Below are 19532 nucleotides of genomic sequence, written 5' to 3'. Positions count from 1 at the left end.
TGAAAAAAAAAGTCAGTGTTTTTTAGATTTGTAGTTAATACGATAATGTCTGATTTTCAGATGCAAAAAAAGTTTTCTAAATATATAGTAATTTCATTAATATCTGATTTTAAGATGCAAAAAAATTTGTGTTTTCTAGATTTGTAGTTAATACAATAATGTTTGATTTTCAGATGCGGATTTTGATGCCATTTAAACTAAGTAAACCTGCCCCCTGCGCGGTCGTATTGAACATGTTCAGTGTGCACCAGTATCGGTTCACGTGCAGTAACACAACTAAAATATTTCGACCACAGTGAAGGTGCGATAGCAGTGCGCGTTGTGCCGTCTACACTAGGACGATAGATTAGAAAGAAAAAAAAACGTATATGTATAAAAATATTATATTCCGTCACATATATTGTGTAATTAAAAACAAAATCAATTATTCCATATTTTTTTTATTTAAACATTAATACAAGAAAAATTACGAATTCTGTAAATTTTTAGTTGATTTTTAGTGTAGTAAAAGTTGATTATTTCTTTTGTATTCGTAGTTAAAATGTTTACCTCCATTTTTGTATGTAAAGTTTGGCGACGCGTTTCTAAAATTATTGTAAACGACTTTGTTTCGTGCTATGATTAATTCGATAGGAATGCCAACATTTTAAAATTAATGTCACGGTATAACAAAATTTATTCATAGTTTTTTCGAAGTGTAAGATGAAATTGAGTGAATTGACTGAGTTTTTATTAAGCTGTGGCACGAATGAACGCGTAATTTATGTAATGCTATGCACCCATACGAGTATTATATGGTATGTGATGTTGCTTGGCTGTATAATATAAATAAATAAATATTTACTAATTATAATGCATATAAAATATATATACATATATATATATATATAAATATTTTTCTAAACTTTTGTTGATTTTGATTATTATTTTTTTTCGTTAAGAAATTAAGTTTACAAATAAATAAATTACTGGTTTGTTTCTTTCTACATCGGGATGGATTTATTTTTAACTCTTTATTTTTACTCATAACGCTAAGTTACGAATGGAAAGTTTGCGTGATTAGACTCTGAAATCGATTCTAGCATAACTGTCTACAGTGAAGTTGCATTGTGTGAGAAAGTATAGAGATAGCTTTATTCAAAGCTTACGTTGTATGCGCTCTGTCTCGTTTGAGCTTGTTAAAAGTTGACTGTCAATGCAAATGAAATTGCTGTAATTAAACCATCCTTAGTTAACTTAAGTAAGCGCTTATTAGTAAGCTCGTAAATATATATATGAATGTATAAAACAAATTCACTTGTATTGGAAAATTTAAAAACATAATTAAAATTACTGTCTGATGAATGATTCTTGTTTTCGATGTAATGTTTCGTATGTGATAGTATAATTTGAAATGGATTTTATTTCCATTGGATAAATTGATTCGATGTAATGAAAAGTTATTCAAACAATCTTATCCATTGTTGACCTTCATATATGTAGTCTTTGTTTGTATATGTTGGAGTGCTTACATTTTTTTTTGTCTACAATAACTACATATATGTATCTGGTAAAGATATTTAATTTGTCGCACAGCACGAAATGTTTGCTTGAAAAAAACATTGCAAATACGTTTTCCGTTTAGAACACGCAAATCTTTAAGTAAATGTATTTGATTATTATAACGTTTATAATATTGCAAACACTATTTGCTAACGTCTATGTCAAACTATGCTATCACGTGCGAATCTCAATATTTGGAGTTTATATCTAATTGCTGTACTAAAATAGTTCTAAAAACGTGTGATGAAAAAATACGTTATTCTTTAAATAGAGGGTACTTTGTAACCGCCAGCTAAGCCACACTAACAAATCGATCTGAACGAAAACCTTTGAGAGCAATAAATTAGCATACAGGATAATTAGCCGAAAATAATCTAGCATTTGTAATATAACTGATATTTGATTAATTATTTCATATTTTTTTCACACATTTCAAGCATGAACCTGTTTTTTTTTTAATTCAAAGAAGAAGATATCATTCTAGTTTCGTGTGTCCAGTGGTGTGCTTAAAACCTTAAGATGTAATCTGCATTCAGAAAATACAGATTATAATAGATAACGTTTATGTGCTTGTTGAGTATAAATAAGTTCAAGAGACGAAGTTGCTACGAACCAGTTACATAAATATATACTAACTCAATATTAAATATAATATTCGTTTATTAAAATAAGCAGCGATACGTGTTATTTTAGTTTCGTGAAGCCGCAATACAACGCGAAGTGGGTTCGCCGGCCCGCGCGCGGCCGTTGACCCCGAGACTAGTTTGTAAATACATTGCGTGTACACGTAAATCATTATTTATTATCGTTAGCCGTTTTTAAAGTTAGTCACTATTTTTACCTACAGTAACACCTGTTTCTTTCTGTCAAGGTTAAAGAAAATTATTTTAGTCGAGAACTCTATAGTCGGATTTTTAATTAGACGAAGCCAGCTGACAGTAGCTAATGTCACTTTGTGAAATAATGTTGCTATATTTAAAGTAATAGTGATGCGTTCAGTTCGCGTTCAATCACATAAATGAACAATGAGTGTGAAGAGTTACTCATTAATTTCAAACTATAAAAGAATATTATTTATATTTTACAATAAAATTGTATTAAAGTGATCCAATATAATAATATGTTACTAGTAGTATGTAACTACAATCAGTTTTTTTTATTTTCATTACCTATGTACCTATAATTGTTATATTTTATACATCTATAGTTTCAACTATATGATGCATTGGAAATAGGACAGTCTTACAAGCTTCCTCGCAATGTTTTTCTTAATGTTTAAAACACTCGGTATTCAGTACAGGTAGATACCATAGGAACATAATGTTTCGTCGAAAACTCGTTGGTATGTACAAAGCACGGCTAAAATTCGAACCCCGTGCCCGATATCGGCAGTTCGGCACACTAACTATTCACTAGACAATCGAGGCAATTTCATTAATTCAGGAGTTTTTTCAATCGTTCACTTTGTCACAACACTATTTTTATTTCATCAAAAACTGACAACACAGTAAACGTCAGTTTACTTCGTCTAATAAAAAATCCGACTATATTTACTCATGTTTACATATTAACCTTATTTACCATATTCTAATTGCACGCTACTGGTATTTCTGAATGAGAATCCACCGCGTTATCGTGATGTTTGGTATATTCTGATTAATAAATCGGGCAGTATATATTTTTTTTGTAGTTTTCTTTCAGAAAAATAATAATGTAAACATAAATATTAGCTTGTTTCAATGTTCAATGTATAATTTGAAGTGTGTCCAAGAGTCGTCACGGCTGCAATGAATATTCGCAATCGTTCAGAAATCATTACATTAATATTCATTTCTATTTCATTTAATACTCAATTTTAGTCCAATTTCTAATGATATCTATAGTTGAGCTAGACTAGGCTCAATAATGTTAAAATAAGTTTATTTTCACACTCGCAAATTCCAACAACACATTTATGTTAGCTATTTTGATTTTCAATCTTATCTTAAATAGAGTTATGTAAATATTGTGTTCTATAAAACGCATCGAATATGTACTGTATTCTCGGAAAATGTATGAATTCATTCGTGAATGAAATCTGAACCGTATAGCTTATGTTAATAAGGTATTTTTTTTTAGTATAAAGAATACACTGTATATTTATAAAAGTTGTAATTCTTTTATTTGCATATCTTGCTGTTCGCTATTATCGATTCGAAATGTAACAAGTGCAATTAAATTAGTAAAATAAAAATTAATAAAAAAAAAGTAATTTAGCGCACTGTGTTGTAAAAAAAATTATTTTGTATGCAGTACGCTTCGATTAGGGCTATGTGGTCTGAATTTTAGATTACACACAAAATGTAAAGCAAATATAAACCGTATGCTCATCGTCCTAAGAGCTTAATTGTTCTAATGACCATTTAGCTCTTATCGATGGTTCTGATATAGTTCAGAACGTGAAAACTAGTTAATTTTTACGCGTTATATGAAGGTACCGAATGTAAGGCGTGGTTGCAATCTGCTGTATGATATTGTAGAAAGGTTATTCAAATATAAATTCACCCTCGATCATGTTTTTTATTCGGAATTCTGTATAAACCCCTTTTTGTTTTCTTTCTGTTGTGAATGCGCAATATTTTTAAATTTTTTTTATTGCTTAGATGCTGGAAGAGCTAATAGCCCACTGGTGTTAAGTGGTTACTGGAGCCCATAGACATGTACAACGTCAATGCCGCCACTCGCCTTGAGATATAAGTTCTAAAGTCTCCGTATAGTTACAACGGCTGCCCCGCCCTTCAAACCGAAACGCATTACTGCTTCACGGCAGAAATAAACAGGGCGGTGGTACCTACCTGTGCGGACTCACAAGAGGTCCGCCATATGTGAGTTTTGCGTTTTCGTATACGCCCACGAATTATTCGCCGGTAATCTAAACGAGGCATCATACATTTTAATACGCAGTGTTGGAAATTTCATAATTGCAAAATTGAAAGCTACTGAGCGCAAGTCATACCGTATTTCTAGGGACAAAAATCTTGTATATTTCTGTCACTAAGCAAGCACTAGCAAGAAAACTCATTTATTTACCAGGTGGTGCAGTAGCTAACGCCGTTAATTGCTGGACTGAGAGTCGCGATTTCTGTGACGAACAGTTTTGTTTCTTTTTCTGGGTGGTACATACTTTAAACGAATATGTGTATGTAGGTGTATCGGTTCTTATATTACCGAGAAGGCCAGTTTGCGGCCAGATGACCGTCTGCGACCATTCATGCCATTATTATACAGACTTCGACAATAATAGGTTGGGGAAAAAGTCTTTTCCCATTGTAGTATGTATGACCTTGCACCTTCAGATTTCCACCTGTTTCGGTCTCTTCAGAATTCTTTAGGCAGAGTCAGGTTAACATCACGAGAGGACTGCCAAAACCAATTGTCGCGGTATTTTGATCAGAAGCCACAAAATTTCTATAGCAATGGGATCATGTCCCTACCTACAAGATGGCAAAAAGTTATCGAACAAAATGATACCTACATACTTTAGTTAAATGTAAAAAAACTATATTAAAAAACGTTGTGAATTTTCTTAAAAAATGCGACGAAACTTTCCCCCATCCTATTATGTCCCAAGCTGGATCAGTGGGATTTGTGTTAATATTGAATTATAGTATCGCTTCCCAGCCCACTGAATTTCTCGCCGGATCTTCTCAGTGGGCTGCGTTTCCTATCCGGTGGTAGATTCTGCGAAGTACTGCTCTTGCCAGGGCTAGCGTTAGCAACACTCCCGATTTGAACCCTGTGAGCTCAACTACACATTAGGGTGAAGCTAAAATAGCCTCTCAAGGCTATCAACAGGGATAGGATTTTTTTTTATCGCTTTTGGCAGATAGTTTTGTTGTTTTCAGGTTCAAACTCTAGTTATAGTATAAAATAAATTTATTATGTAATTTATCACAGAGATCAAGGGTATTCCTAAGTTACTGGAATGAGATCATCCAAAATCCAGTGCATATACATGAGCAGCTTGGCAAATTTCTTTCTCGACTTTTGTATTAATTTCGTAGCTTTCCTGCGCACCTTTAACCTCAACGTGCTACGTATAAACTTCATCAATTAATTTGTGCTGTATTGCAATAGATTTAGTATTCATTTTGCGTCAGCCTGTCTTGGTTACTGATGATTCGGCAGTGACGTCATCGCAGCGTGGAGGCAAAATAATCTGTAGTTCCTCGTTCAGTGGAACCTCGTCGTCCTGAAGATCTTCCGGTACAGTCGCATCGTAATCATTGACGGCTATTTCCCTGAAAAATAAGGGATTAGGCTCATGTAAGCGAGCAGAATTATTCATTGCCCGTCGGGAGATCAAAAGCCTTGAAATAACCGCTTCAAAGTGGAATATACGATTGATTGGTGGCAGAAATAAGTTGTTGATATGTAGAATAGGTACGTCAGCAGTAGGTACGCAATAATTAGTATCAATGGGGCACTAAATTTTCATTACAATACTTGATAAACTAGTATAGTTAGAGAGTAATTCATTGCGATGCATTATATTATAGTATCTCATTCTGTTACACTGTTTAGTTCCGATGTTTCTGATACTTTACAGCTTTCGTGGCCAGGGGCTGTCCATAGCCGTAATGACAATAGAAATCACTAGATCAAACCGTAAAAATATTTTTAATTTGGATTATGTAATGTTGAAATAAGGATGTAGATAGAATAATGAGGTTGCTCCAATTGCATATTCAATTTTTTTTATTTTTTTTTATTGCCCTTGTAGGCAGACGATCATGCGGCCCACCTGATGGTGAGTGGTTACCGTCGCCCATGGACTTCAGCAATGCCAGGGGCAGAGCCAAGCCGCTGCCTACAAATCAATTACTTCTGTTTAAAAATTACAACAATAATAGATCATATTTCTATGTTAAAGCCGATTACATATCTTAGGTAACCTACGCTTGAGATGCATGCATACATACAGACGTACATTAAAATTTGTTGAACAAACAATTTGCCGGAAACTTGATATGTACGATCGTACAAATAAATTTACGTCAGAGGTTAAGGCGCTGTCTAATTACAAAATATTGTATGATTAGATATATAGATTACATCAACGGGATAAGTAACATTCATTGGCAGCGGCTTGGCTCCGCACCTGGCATTGCTGAAGTCTATGGGCCACAGTAACCACTCACCATCAGATGGGCCGTGTGACTACACGGGCAATAAAAAAAACATTCTAGGTTAAAACAAAAAAAAAACGGAGTACGATTTAGAAAAAAAAAACTTGCTTTCCCGAGACAATTTACATAAATTCAAAAACGTACTTAGAAACACGACTTACTCAGTCTGTTCTGTGCTAGCCCCGGCCAGTACTGAAGTGTACAGTCGTGCTCTGGTCCCGTGAAGTCTCATGCCGGCCGGTACATCTTCGGCGCCGGACTTTGTCTCGGGAATTGGGTGCAAGAAATTCGGCATGCCTATGAGATAAAAACTATTTGAAACCGTTCTAAGAGACTGTGTTAAATGAATAGATAGGATTTAGAAATAAATTAGCTTTGTGATTATAGAAATAACACTTTAGTTATTATAATCGTTCACCCGGTTGGCCTAAAGATCAGTGGCCTAGATTATTGGACAGGGTCCGGACTGCCTGCCGATGGTTATCAAATACATTAGGTGCAAATACCACAAACCACCGATAGACTATTTTCAGAACGATCAGGCTACACAAATTTTCTTCATTTCATGAAAACGTCACCTGCGCGTAAAAACTTATATCATATAAGTACTTTTGGTACATAAATTGAGGTTTCAACCTCATATCTGAAAGCGATTGGCGGCAATCACGATATGACGTCTCAAAAGCTGTCATTTTGTTTCATCTTTGGCGGCCATATTTGACAAGTACTTATGTACTTTCTTTTTTTAAACGAAAGATCCATTTTATGCTTTTAAATAGGAAAGGGTAGATGAATATACCCAGCAACTCCGATCATTAATAACGTTCAAGACAAACTTGTCCACTTGGGGCATTCGAAAAAACAGAGCTTATATTGCTAGCTAGCTACCTACAAGAGTTGAAAAATGAACGCAAGAAAAGAAAAACGTATAATTAATGACAAACCCTTATCGTGATCCACATTTTCTTGTTTAATCGCTTTAGTTACACTCTGTGCGAACGGAAAGATTATTTGTGATGATTCTTTGTTCTCTGAAATAATGAGAAAAAAAATACCTTTTTTTTGCTTATTTAATTTTTTGGTGGGAGGATTTCTTGTGTGATCGCACGGGTAGATACCACAACCTCGCCTATTTGTGAAACGCATTACTGCTTCACGGTAGAAATAGGCGGGGTGGTGGTACCTACCCGTGCGGACTCACAAGAGGTCCTACTACCCGTAATTACGCAAATTATAACTTTGCGGGTTTGATTTTTATTACACGATGCTATTCCTTCATCGTGGAAGTAAATCGTGAACATTTGTTAAATACGTATTTCATTTCAATTCGTTTCGGATTGAAGGGTGGGGCTGTCGATGGTACTGTCAAAACTGAGACATTGTACAGTCCAATTGTCATGGACATCAACAGCGCCACAGGTACGCCGAGCCCCGGTCTAACGCTAACGAGACTGCAAACCTTAAGGAGGATGCCACAACGCTGCAAAAACAACGAGGAGTGACCACATTCAATATAATTCGAGCGTGATTATAATGTCGAACACAAAACATTTTTGCTTTGTAATACATTAACGTAATAAGTTTATATCACAGTAACTATGATAGAACACAAGGTATTTGACAGATGCCTGGTCTCGTTAACGACATTACCAAGAAGGGCACATATACAAGTTCCGAACAATAATATTCGGACCGTCAGTTTTCCAAACCCACCAAGGGAATGAAAAAGGAGACAAAGGGAGTATCTCCATCTCCACTTTGCTGTTTTACTGGTGGTAGGACCTCTTGTGAGTCCGCACGGGTAGGTACCACCACCCCGCCTATTTCTGCCGTGAAGCAGTAATGCGTTTCGGTTTGAAGGGTGGGGCAGCCGTTGCAACTATACTGAGACCTTAGAACTTATATCTCAAAGTGGGTGGTGCATTGACGTCGTAGATGTCTATGGGCTCCAGTAATCACTTAACACCAGGTGGGCTGTGAGCTCGTCTACCCATCTAAGCAATAAAAAAATAAAAAAAGCCTCCAGAAACTTTGTAAATATAATGAAATAATAATTTTGACAAACCGCCTTGGAGACTTCGCGCTGGCAAATCTGCGTAGCCTCTAAACAGCAGCTCCAATTCATCGGGCTTCATGCGACGTAGATAAGGTACTCGTTTTAGATCAGGACGGTGAAGAGAACGAAACGAGTTCCGATGCTAAGAAAACACATGACCAGGAAAAATATTTAATAATTTTGTAATTAATTTATAGGTAAGACTAGCGACCCGCCCTCGCTTCGCTTCGGAAACTGTATTATTGATTTCTCCACTACTTAATGGATGTTATTATACATATAAACCTTCCTCTTCAAACACTATCTATTAAAAAAAACCGTATCAAAATCCGTTGCGTAGTTTTAAAGATTTAAGCATACATAGGGATATAGGGACAGAGAAAACGACTTTGTTTTATACTATGTAGTGATTTTCCAAACAACTGCCAAAAAAAATACGGGTAAGAAAAAGGTCAAAACCACAAAAAGATAAATTACACACACTTTCGTATCGAAATAATTCTCGACAGAAGTACCTAACATATTATGTATGTATGTTGCGGCCTATGCTTAGTGGCGAGATTTTTATGTAATAAATTTAGAAAATTCTAAATAAAAATATAAATATTATGGTGTACATATTACACAGCGATTTTTATTTTTTATTTTTTTTTAAATACATGTACATTATGCCGGCTATCAGTTAATTGATTATACCAATTAATAAACACTGAACAGGAAAGTAATTTACAAGGCGTCATCAATGATATTCGACTTTTTTAAATGTTTTCATTGCGTAGTTGGTTAAGCGTGCACACGGCTTACTGGTTAAATAATTGCCGGAGCTCACAGCTATCAGACAATTAATGCCACCAACCCGCCTTGAGATAGAAGGTCTAAGTCGCAATTTTGCTGTACAACGTTTCTCTCATCATTCAAGCCGGAAAGGATGACTCTGATTCGCAAAAGAAATGGTAATGGTCATCTACAACGCATTAGTACCGCACCAACGTGTGCTAAGTTACAATACGCCATAACACCAGTGTGCTTAGTGCGAGTTTTTTAACGATCTCGATAGCGTAAAAGTTACCTCATCTTTATATGGAACTATTTTTTTTTTTCTTTTTTTTTTTTTTTATGATTGAAGGATTACTGGTGGCCCGGAGGCCTTTCCAGTTTCACCAGGACAGGTGGGCGAGCAAAGACTCAGCCAGGAGGGGTGGGATTTGCTAACAGCTGCCCGAGCGCCTCCAAAGGAGACCTAACAACTCAAGAGTAGCTGCTTCGCGAATGAATCTACTACCGGATCGGAATCGCGACCCGCTGAGAAGATCCGGCGAGAAACTCAGCGAGCTGATTCATGGGTTAGGTTGCACGGCGAACTCTTTGTCGAGTTCGACGAGTACGGTTACCGAGGTCCCTAAGCCTGCTCCTAGAGCTGAAGGCGTCTAGTGCAAAGGTTATTGGATCTGATGGATCCGTAAGGACGTGTCTAGGGCGTCGACGGTGACTGGCTCCTGCATGATCAGGATTCGGGGAGTAGTCAGCGGCGGCTACGATAAGGCGATTATCATGACGCATAGCCTTATTGAAGTATCGTTCCGACGCTGACTTCATGTATTTCCGAATTGATTCGAGGCCCAGGTCGTCGTGTAGGTCAACGTTCCTCACGAACCACGGAGCCCCGACAGCTAACCTGCAAAAGCGGGATTGTAGGGATTGGAGGGTGTCTATGTGTGTGCGGGCCGCGTGAGCGAACACCACACTCGCGTAAGTCATGACGGGCCTTATGCAAGTTTTGTAAAGTGTCACCTTGTTCCGAAGGGACATTTTACTCCGCTTACAGATCATGGGGTAGAGTCTACCGAGAATAAACGCGGCACGGTCACGGACTGATTTTATATGCGGGCGGAATGTCATCGATGCATCCAGGGTAACGCCCAGGTACTTGACCTTCCTGGCCCAGGGTATGGATTGACTAAAGAGAGTAATCGGGGGTGTGAGATTCCTCCTCCTAATACGGGAGGAAATCCTTGTGGAGCTTCCCTTCTGAAATAGCACCGCAGTACTTTTCGCTGGGTTGATGTCTATGCGCCATTTTCGGAACCACTGTCCTAGGGCTAGGGCTGCGCTCTGAAGCTTCTTCGCGATTAGGGACTTGTTTCTACTGGAATAGTAAACAGTCGTGTCGTCGGCGAATAAAGCTAAATGGGTCGGCGGCGACCGGGGAATATCGTTAACGAATAAGCTAAATAGGAGGGGTGAAAGGACAGAGCCTTGCGGGACTCCAGCTGTGAGAGGTCGTGGGGAGGAGCGGGTTCCCTCGACTCGATATCGAAAAGAGCGGTTCGACAAGAAGTCCCGTATGATGAGCACGAGACTATCCGGCACACCCATGTTGAATAGTTTGAAAATCAAACCGTTGTGCCAGACTTTGTCGAACGCTTTTGCGACGTCGAAGAAGAGAGCTCCCGTGTATAACGGTTTTGGTCGATTAAGCCCCACAAGAATGTGCTCCGTGAGGCGGTGCACCTGTTGAACGCATGAGTGATTTGTACGGAATCCGAATTGTTCATCGATGAGAATGCCCTTGGATGAGACGAAGTCTCTGAGGCGTTTGTAGAGCAGACGCTCATACAGTTTGCCTAGAGACATGAGGAGGCTAATCGGGCGGTAGCTCGTCGGATGATTTTTTGGTTTACCGGGTTTATGTATGCCGATAACGTCCGCTTCTTTCTATATGGAACTAGCGACCCGCCCTCGCTTCGCTTCGGAAACATTAAAACACACATGAAACAAAAAAAAAAAAAAAATTTAAAAAAGTAGCCTATGTTCATCAGGGACAATGTCGGCTTCTAATGGAAAAATAATTTTTCAAATCGGTCCAGTATAATATTAGTATAGATGGGATCGTTTGCGTACTTTGCCGCTAGGGGCGCTGTTCCAACTGCATACAAAATTGGATTAACTTTTACGCTATCGAGAACGTTATTAAACTAGCACTAAGCACACCGAAAGGATTTGAAAAAGGTGCTAGTTACCTTAACAATACCGGGTGGTACTTGTAGCGTTTCGCAGTTGGACATGCTCAGGCACTGGAGGGCGCTGTCGTGTTTCACGGAGATCGCAGACAAACCGCTACGCACCAAATCTTCACTTATCTACAAAGATAGAGCAATGTTACGTTTGAAGTCACTTATTTTGAACGAAATAGATCTAATAGCGTATTTTTCTTTATTGCTTAGGTGGATGGACGATCTCCCGGCCCACGTGGTGTTCAGTGATTACCGGAGTCCATAGACACCTACGACGTAAATACCGGCATACACACAAGACATAAGAGATATAAGGACTTTCAAGGTGGGTGTCGCATTTACGTTGTACATGTCTATGGGCTCCAGTAACCACTTAACACCCGGTGGGCTGTGAGCTCGTCCACCCATCTAAGCAATAAAAAAAAACAAAGTTCTAAGTTCTCAGTTTTTACAATACAACGGCTGCCCCACCCTTCAAACCGAAACGCATTACTGCTGCACTGTAGAAATAAGCAGGGTGGTGGTACCTATCCGTGCGGACTCATAAGACGTCCTACCACCAGTAGGACCAGAGTACCATTTAAATTGAATACACAAGCATTTCGCTCTACGATCGTACAAACAGATTTCTTTTGTCGGTGAGGGCTTAACCAGAAGATATTCCTGACAATAGCACATTTACTAGATTACCTGTGAGGTTGGGTGGATTAGAAATTGTCCCACCTTTTGCTTAGCTTCATAATTCATGGTTGATGTTGAAGCAAAAATTATGCAACTATGTTTTTTTTTCTTGTGTAATTTTATTTCTTGTTTTATGTTTTCTTTATTATGTTATATAATTATATATAGCTGTATATATAGTTATATACTATGCGTTTACAGCGCACGTGGAGAAGCAACGCATGAACGATGCGTTATGCCGATGTCCAAATTCCGCGAGTAGTTACCAACTTTTGTAAGTAATGCTTTCCTAACAGGTTTTGAAGAGGAATTACTTCCATATTTAATAACAGAAAAAAGACTCAAAAGAAACCTAAATTTGCAAAATTACTGGAGGTAGGCTATTTTGTGAGAGAGAAAAGCAAGTTACCGCCATCCTGCCGAATACTGATGCAAAGCAGTCACACGTTTCGAATCTGTTTTGGTGGGGAGTGGGTGGCGAGATTCATGTGGTCGTTTTTATGGTTTCGGATAATTACTTAACACCAGATCGCATCACCTGTATGCGTTCAAAGTACGCCAAAAAAAAACTACAAACAAATCTTAAGATAGCTTAGTTCAAAAGCTGTCTAACATCTTTAGCTAAAACAAATCGCCTATATAAATAATTCATCCCAGCTTTTCAGTCCATCTTCGCGTTCAGACAATCGCAAGTTAAATAAATTTGAGCCTTCATGAATAAAGATACGAGCAAATGGCACTGAAGTAATTAATGTACGACTAAGATTTGCGAGAGCTACATCAATTTAATTCTAGTTGCGTAAATAATGGAGGTTGTGACGCTTTCCATTTTTAAACCGATCTATAGTTTTTTGAATTATAAAATTATTATAGTATTCCTATGTGGGCACACCAAATTAACGACCTTTCATCTCTTAATTCTCATATTGACGGCATTGAGAATTCAGGAACACTACATTAGACAAATCGCAAAACTCAATTGACAACTATCATAACACATATTGAGAACAATATTTATATAATTGAGGTGCTATGGACATAAATTCCATGAATCTTCATTTAAAAAATTAAGGCTCGCCGTCGAGACCGTAAATCCCACGCATCAGTTGAATTAACACGTTGACAGCGAAACCGTTTCTGATGGACTCTCAAGCAGTTCGTATGGGGTACTTTTAAGGGAAGATTGGACTTTTTTATTATATATATTATATATTTATAATAAAAATTATATAATATATATTATATATTTAATCGATAAATAAACGACTTAAAACAAACAAAAGGAATCCGTCCGACGGACACATCAAACGAAAAACAAAATTTTTTGTTTTTATATAATTCTAATTATTTTCATATTTTTTCACCTTTTAAACCTTCTCTGGACTTCCACGAATAATTCAAGACCAAAATTAGCCAAATCGGGTTCAGCCGTTCTCGAGTTTTAGCGAGACTAACGAACAGCAATTTTTTTTATTATTTTTTTATTGCTTAGATGGGTGGACTAGCTCACAGCCCACTTGGTGTTAAGTGGTTACTGGAGCCCATAGACATTTACAACGTAAATGCGCCACCCACCTTGAGATATAAGTTGTAAGGTCTCAGTATAGTTACAACGGCGGCCCCACCCTTCAAACCGAAACGCATTACTGCTTCACGGCAGAAATAGGCAGGGCGGTGGTACCTACCCGCGCGGATTCAACAGGTCCTACCACCAGTAATTACGCAAATAATAATTTTGCGGGTTTCACTTTTATTACACGATGTTATTCCTTCACCGTGGAAATCAATCGTGAACAATTCATTTTTATATATATAGATGAGACCTCAAAAAGTAAGCTTTCGAATATGTCCATACAGAAATGTGGATAGTCGCCTCCTGTGGTGACGCGGTTTTAATTGTCGCAAAGGGGAACAATCATGCATGGGACTTGTTCAACCGCATTATGCAATCAACGTGTTAAAACAAATAGTCAGTCAAAACAAGTAGTCAAATATAATTAATGGATTCGATTTTAGTGTCATTTAATATCGATCACCCTGCTGGAAAAATATTACCTACTGAAACTTACCCCTACACTTACCCCTGGCATTGCTGACATCCATGAGCGACGGTAACCACTTACCATCAGGTGGGCCGTATGCTCGTCACTCGTCTGCCTACAAAGGCAATAAAAAAAAAATTTACCTCCAAATAATTTGACAATGAACATTTTTTTATATCATACTTTTAAATGCTTGTCTGGTGTAAAATGTAAATAATATTGTCATTTAGATCTTCCCAGGTTTTAGTTATTTTGGTTATATAATTTAGTTACGCTATGTGCGTATGAATATATTAAAATATATAAATCTGAGCACCCAAGAATACAACATTATGTTTATTTTATAATTGAGCAGCATTTATGCACCTACCTGTAATTCCCGTCCCTCACAACAAGGAACAAGGGGGGGAAGCTCTTCCTTGAGCCTATGAGCAGATAGTCCTGTGGTTACATTGTCTCCACTAGCAACAGGATTCATTTGAAGAGAGTTGTTAGATTTTTTCTTCAGATCACAAGAACCATCCTTCATATTGGCTATTTCATGTTTGGTCGCTGATATTATTATATTGTTGTATTCCTGTAGTAACTTCATGGTTATTTAGGGTTGATGGTAATGGGAGGTAGAAAATTCGGAAAACTTTACTTTGTGTTAAGACGTGTTCAGTTGGTGGACATCATTTTTTGTTAGGTTATTTAATCAACGTTTCTGTCAGTGGTCGATTTTCTAAATTCAAATTGATATTTTGAAAGGATCAAAAAGGTTTTCAATTAAAGTTTATCTACTTAGAATCGAATTAAAAAAAAGAAATAGCCATACGCTTCAATTTAAGATTATATTCACAAACAAAAAAGGCGATACTAAATGTAGGTTCATGTTAGATAGCTAAGCTGCGTCTCATATTACTGACAGTGAAATATGATTACCGTTTAACACTAACAGGGACAGCTCGTATGCAAATAAAATACTAGTATATTGTTAACCTACAGAATGTGGCCTTTTGTCAAAAGCCTTGGAATTTATAAAAAGAAGTTAAGTGAAAATCCATTAAAACACAAAAGATCGACTCAGCGAGTGGCTTAGGGAGAGTACTCCTTAATCTCAAACTGTATCGAAGGCTGATCACGTACGTATTCGTGCCAGATTGCTTGCTAAAGGTCGGGAATCACGAAAATTAAGCACTCGGCTCCTTTCAGAAAATTGGGTTATTTCCATACTACGTACTTTCCATAATACGTTTGAAAATTGGTACCATTATTTTAAACAGCAGTGCTACAGAAGATTTTGTCAATCGATAGATTCAATTTTGTAATACTATGTACACAGGTAGGTGGATGAAGTTGTGAAATAAAAATTTTTGTGTTACGCGCTTACCGATGCGCACTGCATCCCAGAATCAATAAAATCCTGAAAGGTGCAACTGTTTCATAATGCAAAACGTAGGACAGTGATACCAACTCAAAGTTAAAGAGAAGGTTCTATCTATACTAATATTATAAAGAGAAAAGATTTGTTTGTTTGTTTGTTTCGAATAGGCTCCGAAACTACTGGACCGATTTGAAAAATTATTTTTCCATTAGAAGCCGACATTGTCCCTGATGAACATAGGCTACTTTTTTTAATTTTTTTTTTATTTTATTTTTTTGGTTTCACGTGTGTTTTAATGTTTCCGAAGCGAAGCGAGGGCGGGTCGCTAGTATATATTAAAATAGAATCAACAGACTGTTAGAGCTGCTGACGAGGAAGATAGCGACAATAGCACAAGTTGGGTGGGGTCGTATCCTTATCTTTTGCCTTGTACTTAAACTCTGGCCACCAAGATTTAAGCTGACAGCCAGTCTAAGCTGATAATCCAAGATCGAAAAGTAATTTCCGGATCTTTAAAAAACCTATCAAAATGTTTGATGTAAAATGAAAATCACTACGTTCATTGTCGATATTTATTTCAAACGATGTCAAAGACAAAATCAAATTATCAAAACAATAAAACTACAAAATTAGTAGATTAATCGACAAACAGTTAAATTCCAGTACATAATCTATAATAGAAAAAAAGCTATCAAAGTTAATTTTTTCCCGATCGAGTAAAAAGTCCAAAAAAAGATCGAACAATTATAAAATTCAACATATAATATCAGTGTAATTAAAATCTATAGTTTTCCCGGAAACATTTTTTCAATTAGCTTCTTTGGCACTAAACTTTACCTCTCCAGGCACATAAAAGTCTTTCTGAATAACATTATCCGACCAAGTCGATGATAAGCTGTTTCTCTGCAAAATAAAAGTAGATACATATTAATATATACCTAATCAACAATTAAAATCTAAAATCTATAAAACACTAATCATGATTGACATTAATCAAAGCCCAAACCTTACCTATACCTAAACTAAGCTAAAATATCGAGATCGTGTAAAAAGTATGCACCACGCTATTAGGGGTAAAAAGTGTATGGAAAATATTATTCTATGATCATAATAATAGAAGTCGGAGAATTTTGCAGTATGTGACTTCATGAATATAAGGATATGTGTCGGCAGCCACGTCTGGCTGCGTCTACGTAATATCTTAAATGCATTTGTGACAGTCTCCTTTTCTCGACTAGCTTCTCCTGTGGTGATTATAGATAGACGTTATTATAATTATATTTATTAATTAGATAGACATTATAGATGATAAATCCTAAAAGTTTTTCACCTTTTTTTGTTTCTCCTCCTTCATATCAATAAGCAATGATCTCAAGATCCTGTGGGACAGGAACAATCCCGTGCGTCTGATATCAGCCGAATCAGCATTTACTCTGCTATCGATCACGGCTTCTGCTAGTCCTTCTACAGCTTCACCCCACTCCACTAATATGAATAAATGTGCTTTAGTTAATATTCCACTTTTTGTATAGCAATGCCATACCACTGTCTTAATTCAAACACGGGCTCAAATATAATTTTGATTCTAGAGAATTCGAAAGTTCTTTTTTTTATCAAGAAAATTTTACATAACGAACGTTACTTTATTACGTGTGACGACATTCGGAGACAAAATAAGACACAGGCTAACTATACATTGGTGATGACGTATTCTCCAGAATGGCAATTCGCTTCTGCCGGTGAGTATGTGGTGGATATGGCTAATTAAATTTACCACATTTCATATTTACTTACTCGGGTTCCTCATGTGGGGGAGCGTCACTTTCCCTATGGTTATATCCATACCTTTCTGCACTCTCTGACTTACTGATTTTGACAACAGCTTCGCTGCTGCATTGATCATCTATAAAAATGTAAAATCAAATCATTCTATTTACTATTCGCTAAATTTGATTAAAATCTGCTAACCTGCACTATACATATTACCTACATTAAAAACACAGCTGCTGTATACAGAAGTGAACTAATCAATCATTTATGAAGACGAGATACATGACATTTATATTTTACTAGCGACCCGCCCTCGCTTCGCTTCGGAAACATTAAAACACACATGAAACCAAAAAAATAAAATAATTTTTTTTTTTTAAAAAGTAGCCTATGTTCATCAGGGACAATGTCGGCTTCTAATGGAAAAAGAATTTTTCAAATCGGTCCAGTAGTTTCGGAGCCTATTCGAAACAAACAAACAAACAAATCTTTCCTCTTTATAATATTAGTATAGATCACACATTAACTAATTAACTAATTAATTAATTAACATTAATTCGAACCCTACACCCCAGCAGAGGGTAATAGGAAACAATGATGATGATGATGATACATTAACAGTTGAAACGATTCCAAACTGTGTGACATCAACAAATATGTAATTCATTTCTCTTCTATGAATATAGCAGTAATATAGACAAATAATCAAATCTAAAACTCTTTTTCAGGTTACCGAAATATCTCAATTGACTATTTGACTCTTATCAATTACTTTAGTCTAAAATGTAATAAACATTTTGCTAGAATCAGTACACTAAAAAATGTAACTATCTGGATTGATTTCCATCGTTATCACAGTTAGTGCTTTTGGTATGTAAATACCTGTTCTAGTGGTGATTTTGGAAACATGATATTGAAACTAGTATACATTGTTCATTCAATTGATATTTAAACTAATTATAGAAGCTTTTCAATTTGTATTAAAAATGAGAAAAATATATCTTGTACTTTTGTTTTAGTAAAGGTAGTACAGTAAATGTGGCTATAAAGCCGAAACAAAGGATTATATTATTATGTATGATTTCAATCGTTGGAATAAAGAGGAACTTCTTAAAAAAATGTATATTTAGGAATCACAGTGACCGACAGATTTATAGGGGACAAATAGCATCTATAAGCCAGTACCCAGAAATGGATACACTTTAAATTCAACAAACGCTTTTGTCTACAAACAACCTACAACCTTGTATTGGAACTATTGTTACTATCATTAGTACAAGGCTATTTTAACAGTTGCTTGATGATTTCTATAATTTATGATATTACAATAAGACTCTTAGACTTGTGTATTGAAAATTTTATGAGGCTTATTCCGGTTAACGTTTCTCTTAAGTACTTGGCATTTCTAGTTAAGCTTTGATGGCGCAACAATATTTTTTTTAGAATAAGTAACAAGGCCAATCTTGTAATTATTTCAGTGGTGATAGCATACAATAATGGAAAGTTCGAGTTCGGTCGTCGTACGACAACGTTGTGGGGATTATTTACGATTTCATCAAAGCAACGATTCATCCCAATTGTAACAAAATAACTCACGAGAACGACATAGGTGTATTGCACACGAAAACAGCAATCACTTTTGGGAGGCTCGTAAATTTTGCAGCTTTAGTTAGAGTAAAGTATGTAATGCTTGAGGAAGCTATTATGGGGGGGAGCCGTTGGTTGGAGTTTCACTTCAGTACGTTAAGTTTTACGTTTAATTACAAAATTTATAGATTTATAGATATACAATTAACAGTATTTTCTTGGGTATTCGTAAGTTGTAGATAAAATTAAAACTACTGTTACTAAAATCAATGAAGATATCAAGAAATATTATTATGCAAAATTAGA

At 36.4% G+C, this 19532-nt stretch overlaps 3 protein-coding genes across 5 annotated transcripts in view; 1 reads left to right on the top strand and 2 right to left on the bottom strand.

Annotated features, from left to right (window-relative positions):
• Arf51F (ADP-ribosylation factor 6) overlaps window positions 1-4092 on the top strand; it is a 43294-nt gene extending 39202 nt beyond the window's left edge. For all 3 annotated transcript variants that reach the window (XM_028174063.2, XM_089727885.1, XM_028174064.2), the window contains exon 7: window positions 174-4092. The gene's annotated coding sequence lies outside the window, so the exon portion shown is untranslated. The remainder of the gene's footprint in view (window positions 1-173) is intronic.
• A 1347-nt stretch (window positions 4093-5439) lies between these two features.
• On the bottom strand, window positions 5440-15175 carry LOC114242775 (uncharacterized). Its single transcript, XM_089727468.1, has 6 exons — window positions 14874-15175; window positions 11787-11906; window positions 8776-8908; window positions 7655-7741; window positions 6872-7007; window positions 5440-5822 (listed from the first exon to the last, which is right to left on the bottom strand). The coding sequence occupies exons 1-6, from the start codon at window positions 15093-15095 to the stop codon at window positions 5678-5680; spliced, it is 843 nt and encodes a 280-aa protein (XP_089583594.1). The 5' UTR covers window positions 15096-15175; the 3' UTR covers window positions 5440-5677.
• Window positions 15176-16318: 1143 nt separating this feature from the next.
• Window positions 16319-19532, bottom strand: part of LOC114242855 (uncharacterized) — a 41164-nt gene continuing 37950 nt past the window's right edge. The window contains exons 11-13 of the mRNA XM_089727507.1: window positions 17664-17772; window positions 17200-17354; window positions 16319-16772 (exon numbers count right to left, since the gene is read on the bottom strand). Coding sequence (XP_089583633.1) covers window positions 16677-16772; window positions 17200-17354; window positions 17664-17772 — 360 coding nt within the window. The 3' untranslated portion in view covers window positions 16319-16676. The remainder of the gene's footprint in view (window positions 16773-17199; window positions 17355-17663; window positions 17773-19532) is intronic.

This window comes from Bombyx mandarina, chromosome 05, assembly GCF_030267445.1.
Source record: "Bombyx mandarina strain Sakado chromosome 05, ASM3026744v2".
In the NCBI taxonomy this organism is placed as follows: domain Eukaryota; kingdom Metazoa; phylum Arthropoda; class Insecta; order Lepidoptera; family Bombycidae; genus Bombyx; species Bombyx mandarina.
Note: the sequence above shows the minus strand (reverse complement) of the source record. Positions and strands in the feature narration are given on the sequence as shown.

What these genes read in the sequence shown, in the direction of transcription:
- LOC114242775 (XM_089727468.1), bottom strand. Translation starts at nt 15,095, where the DNA reads ATGAAGTTACTACAGGAATACAACAATATAATAATATCAGCGACCAAA. An exon ending in GTGAGGGACGGGAATTACAG is followed by an intron (nt 11,907 to 14,873) that starts GTAGGTGCATAA and finishes CTATCTTTGTAG; the next exon opens with ATAAGTGAAGATTTGGTGCG. An exon ending in AGCGCGAAGTCTCCAAGGCG is followed by an intron (nt 7,742 to 8,775) that starts GTTTGTCAAAAT and finishes TCATTATTTCAG; the next exon opens with AGAACAAAGAATCATCACAA.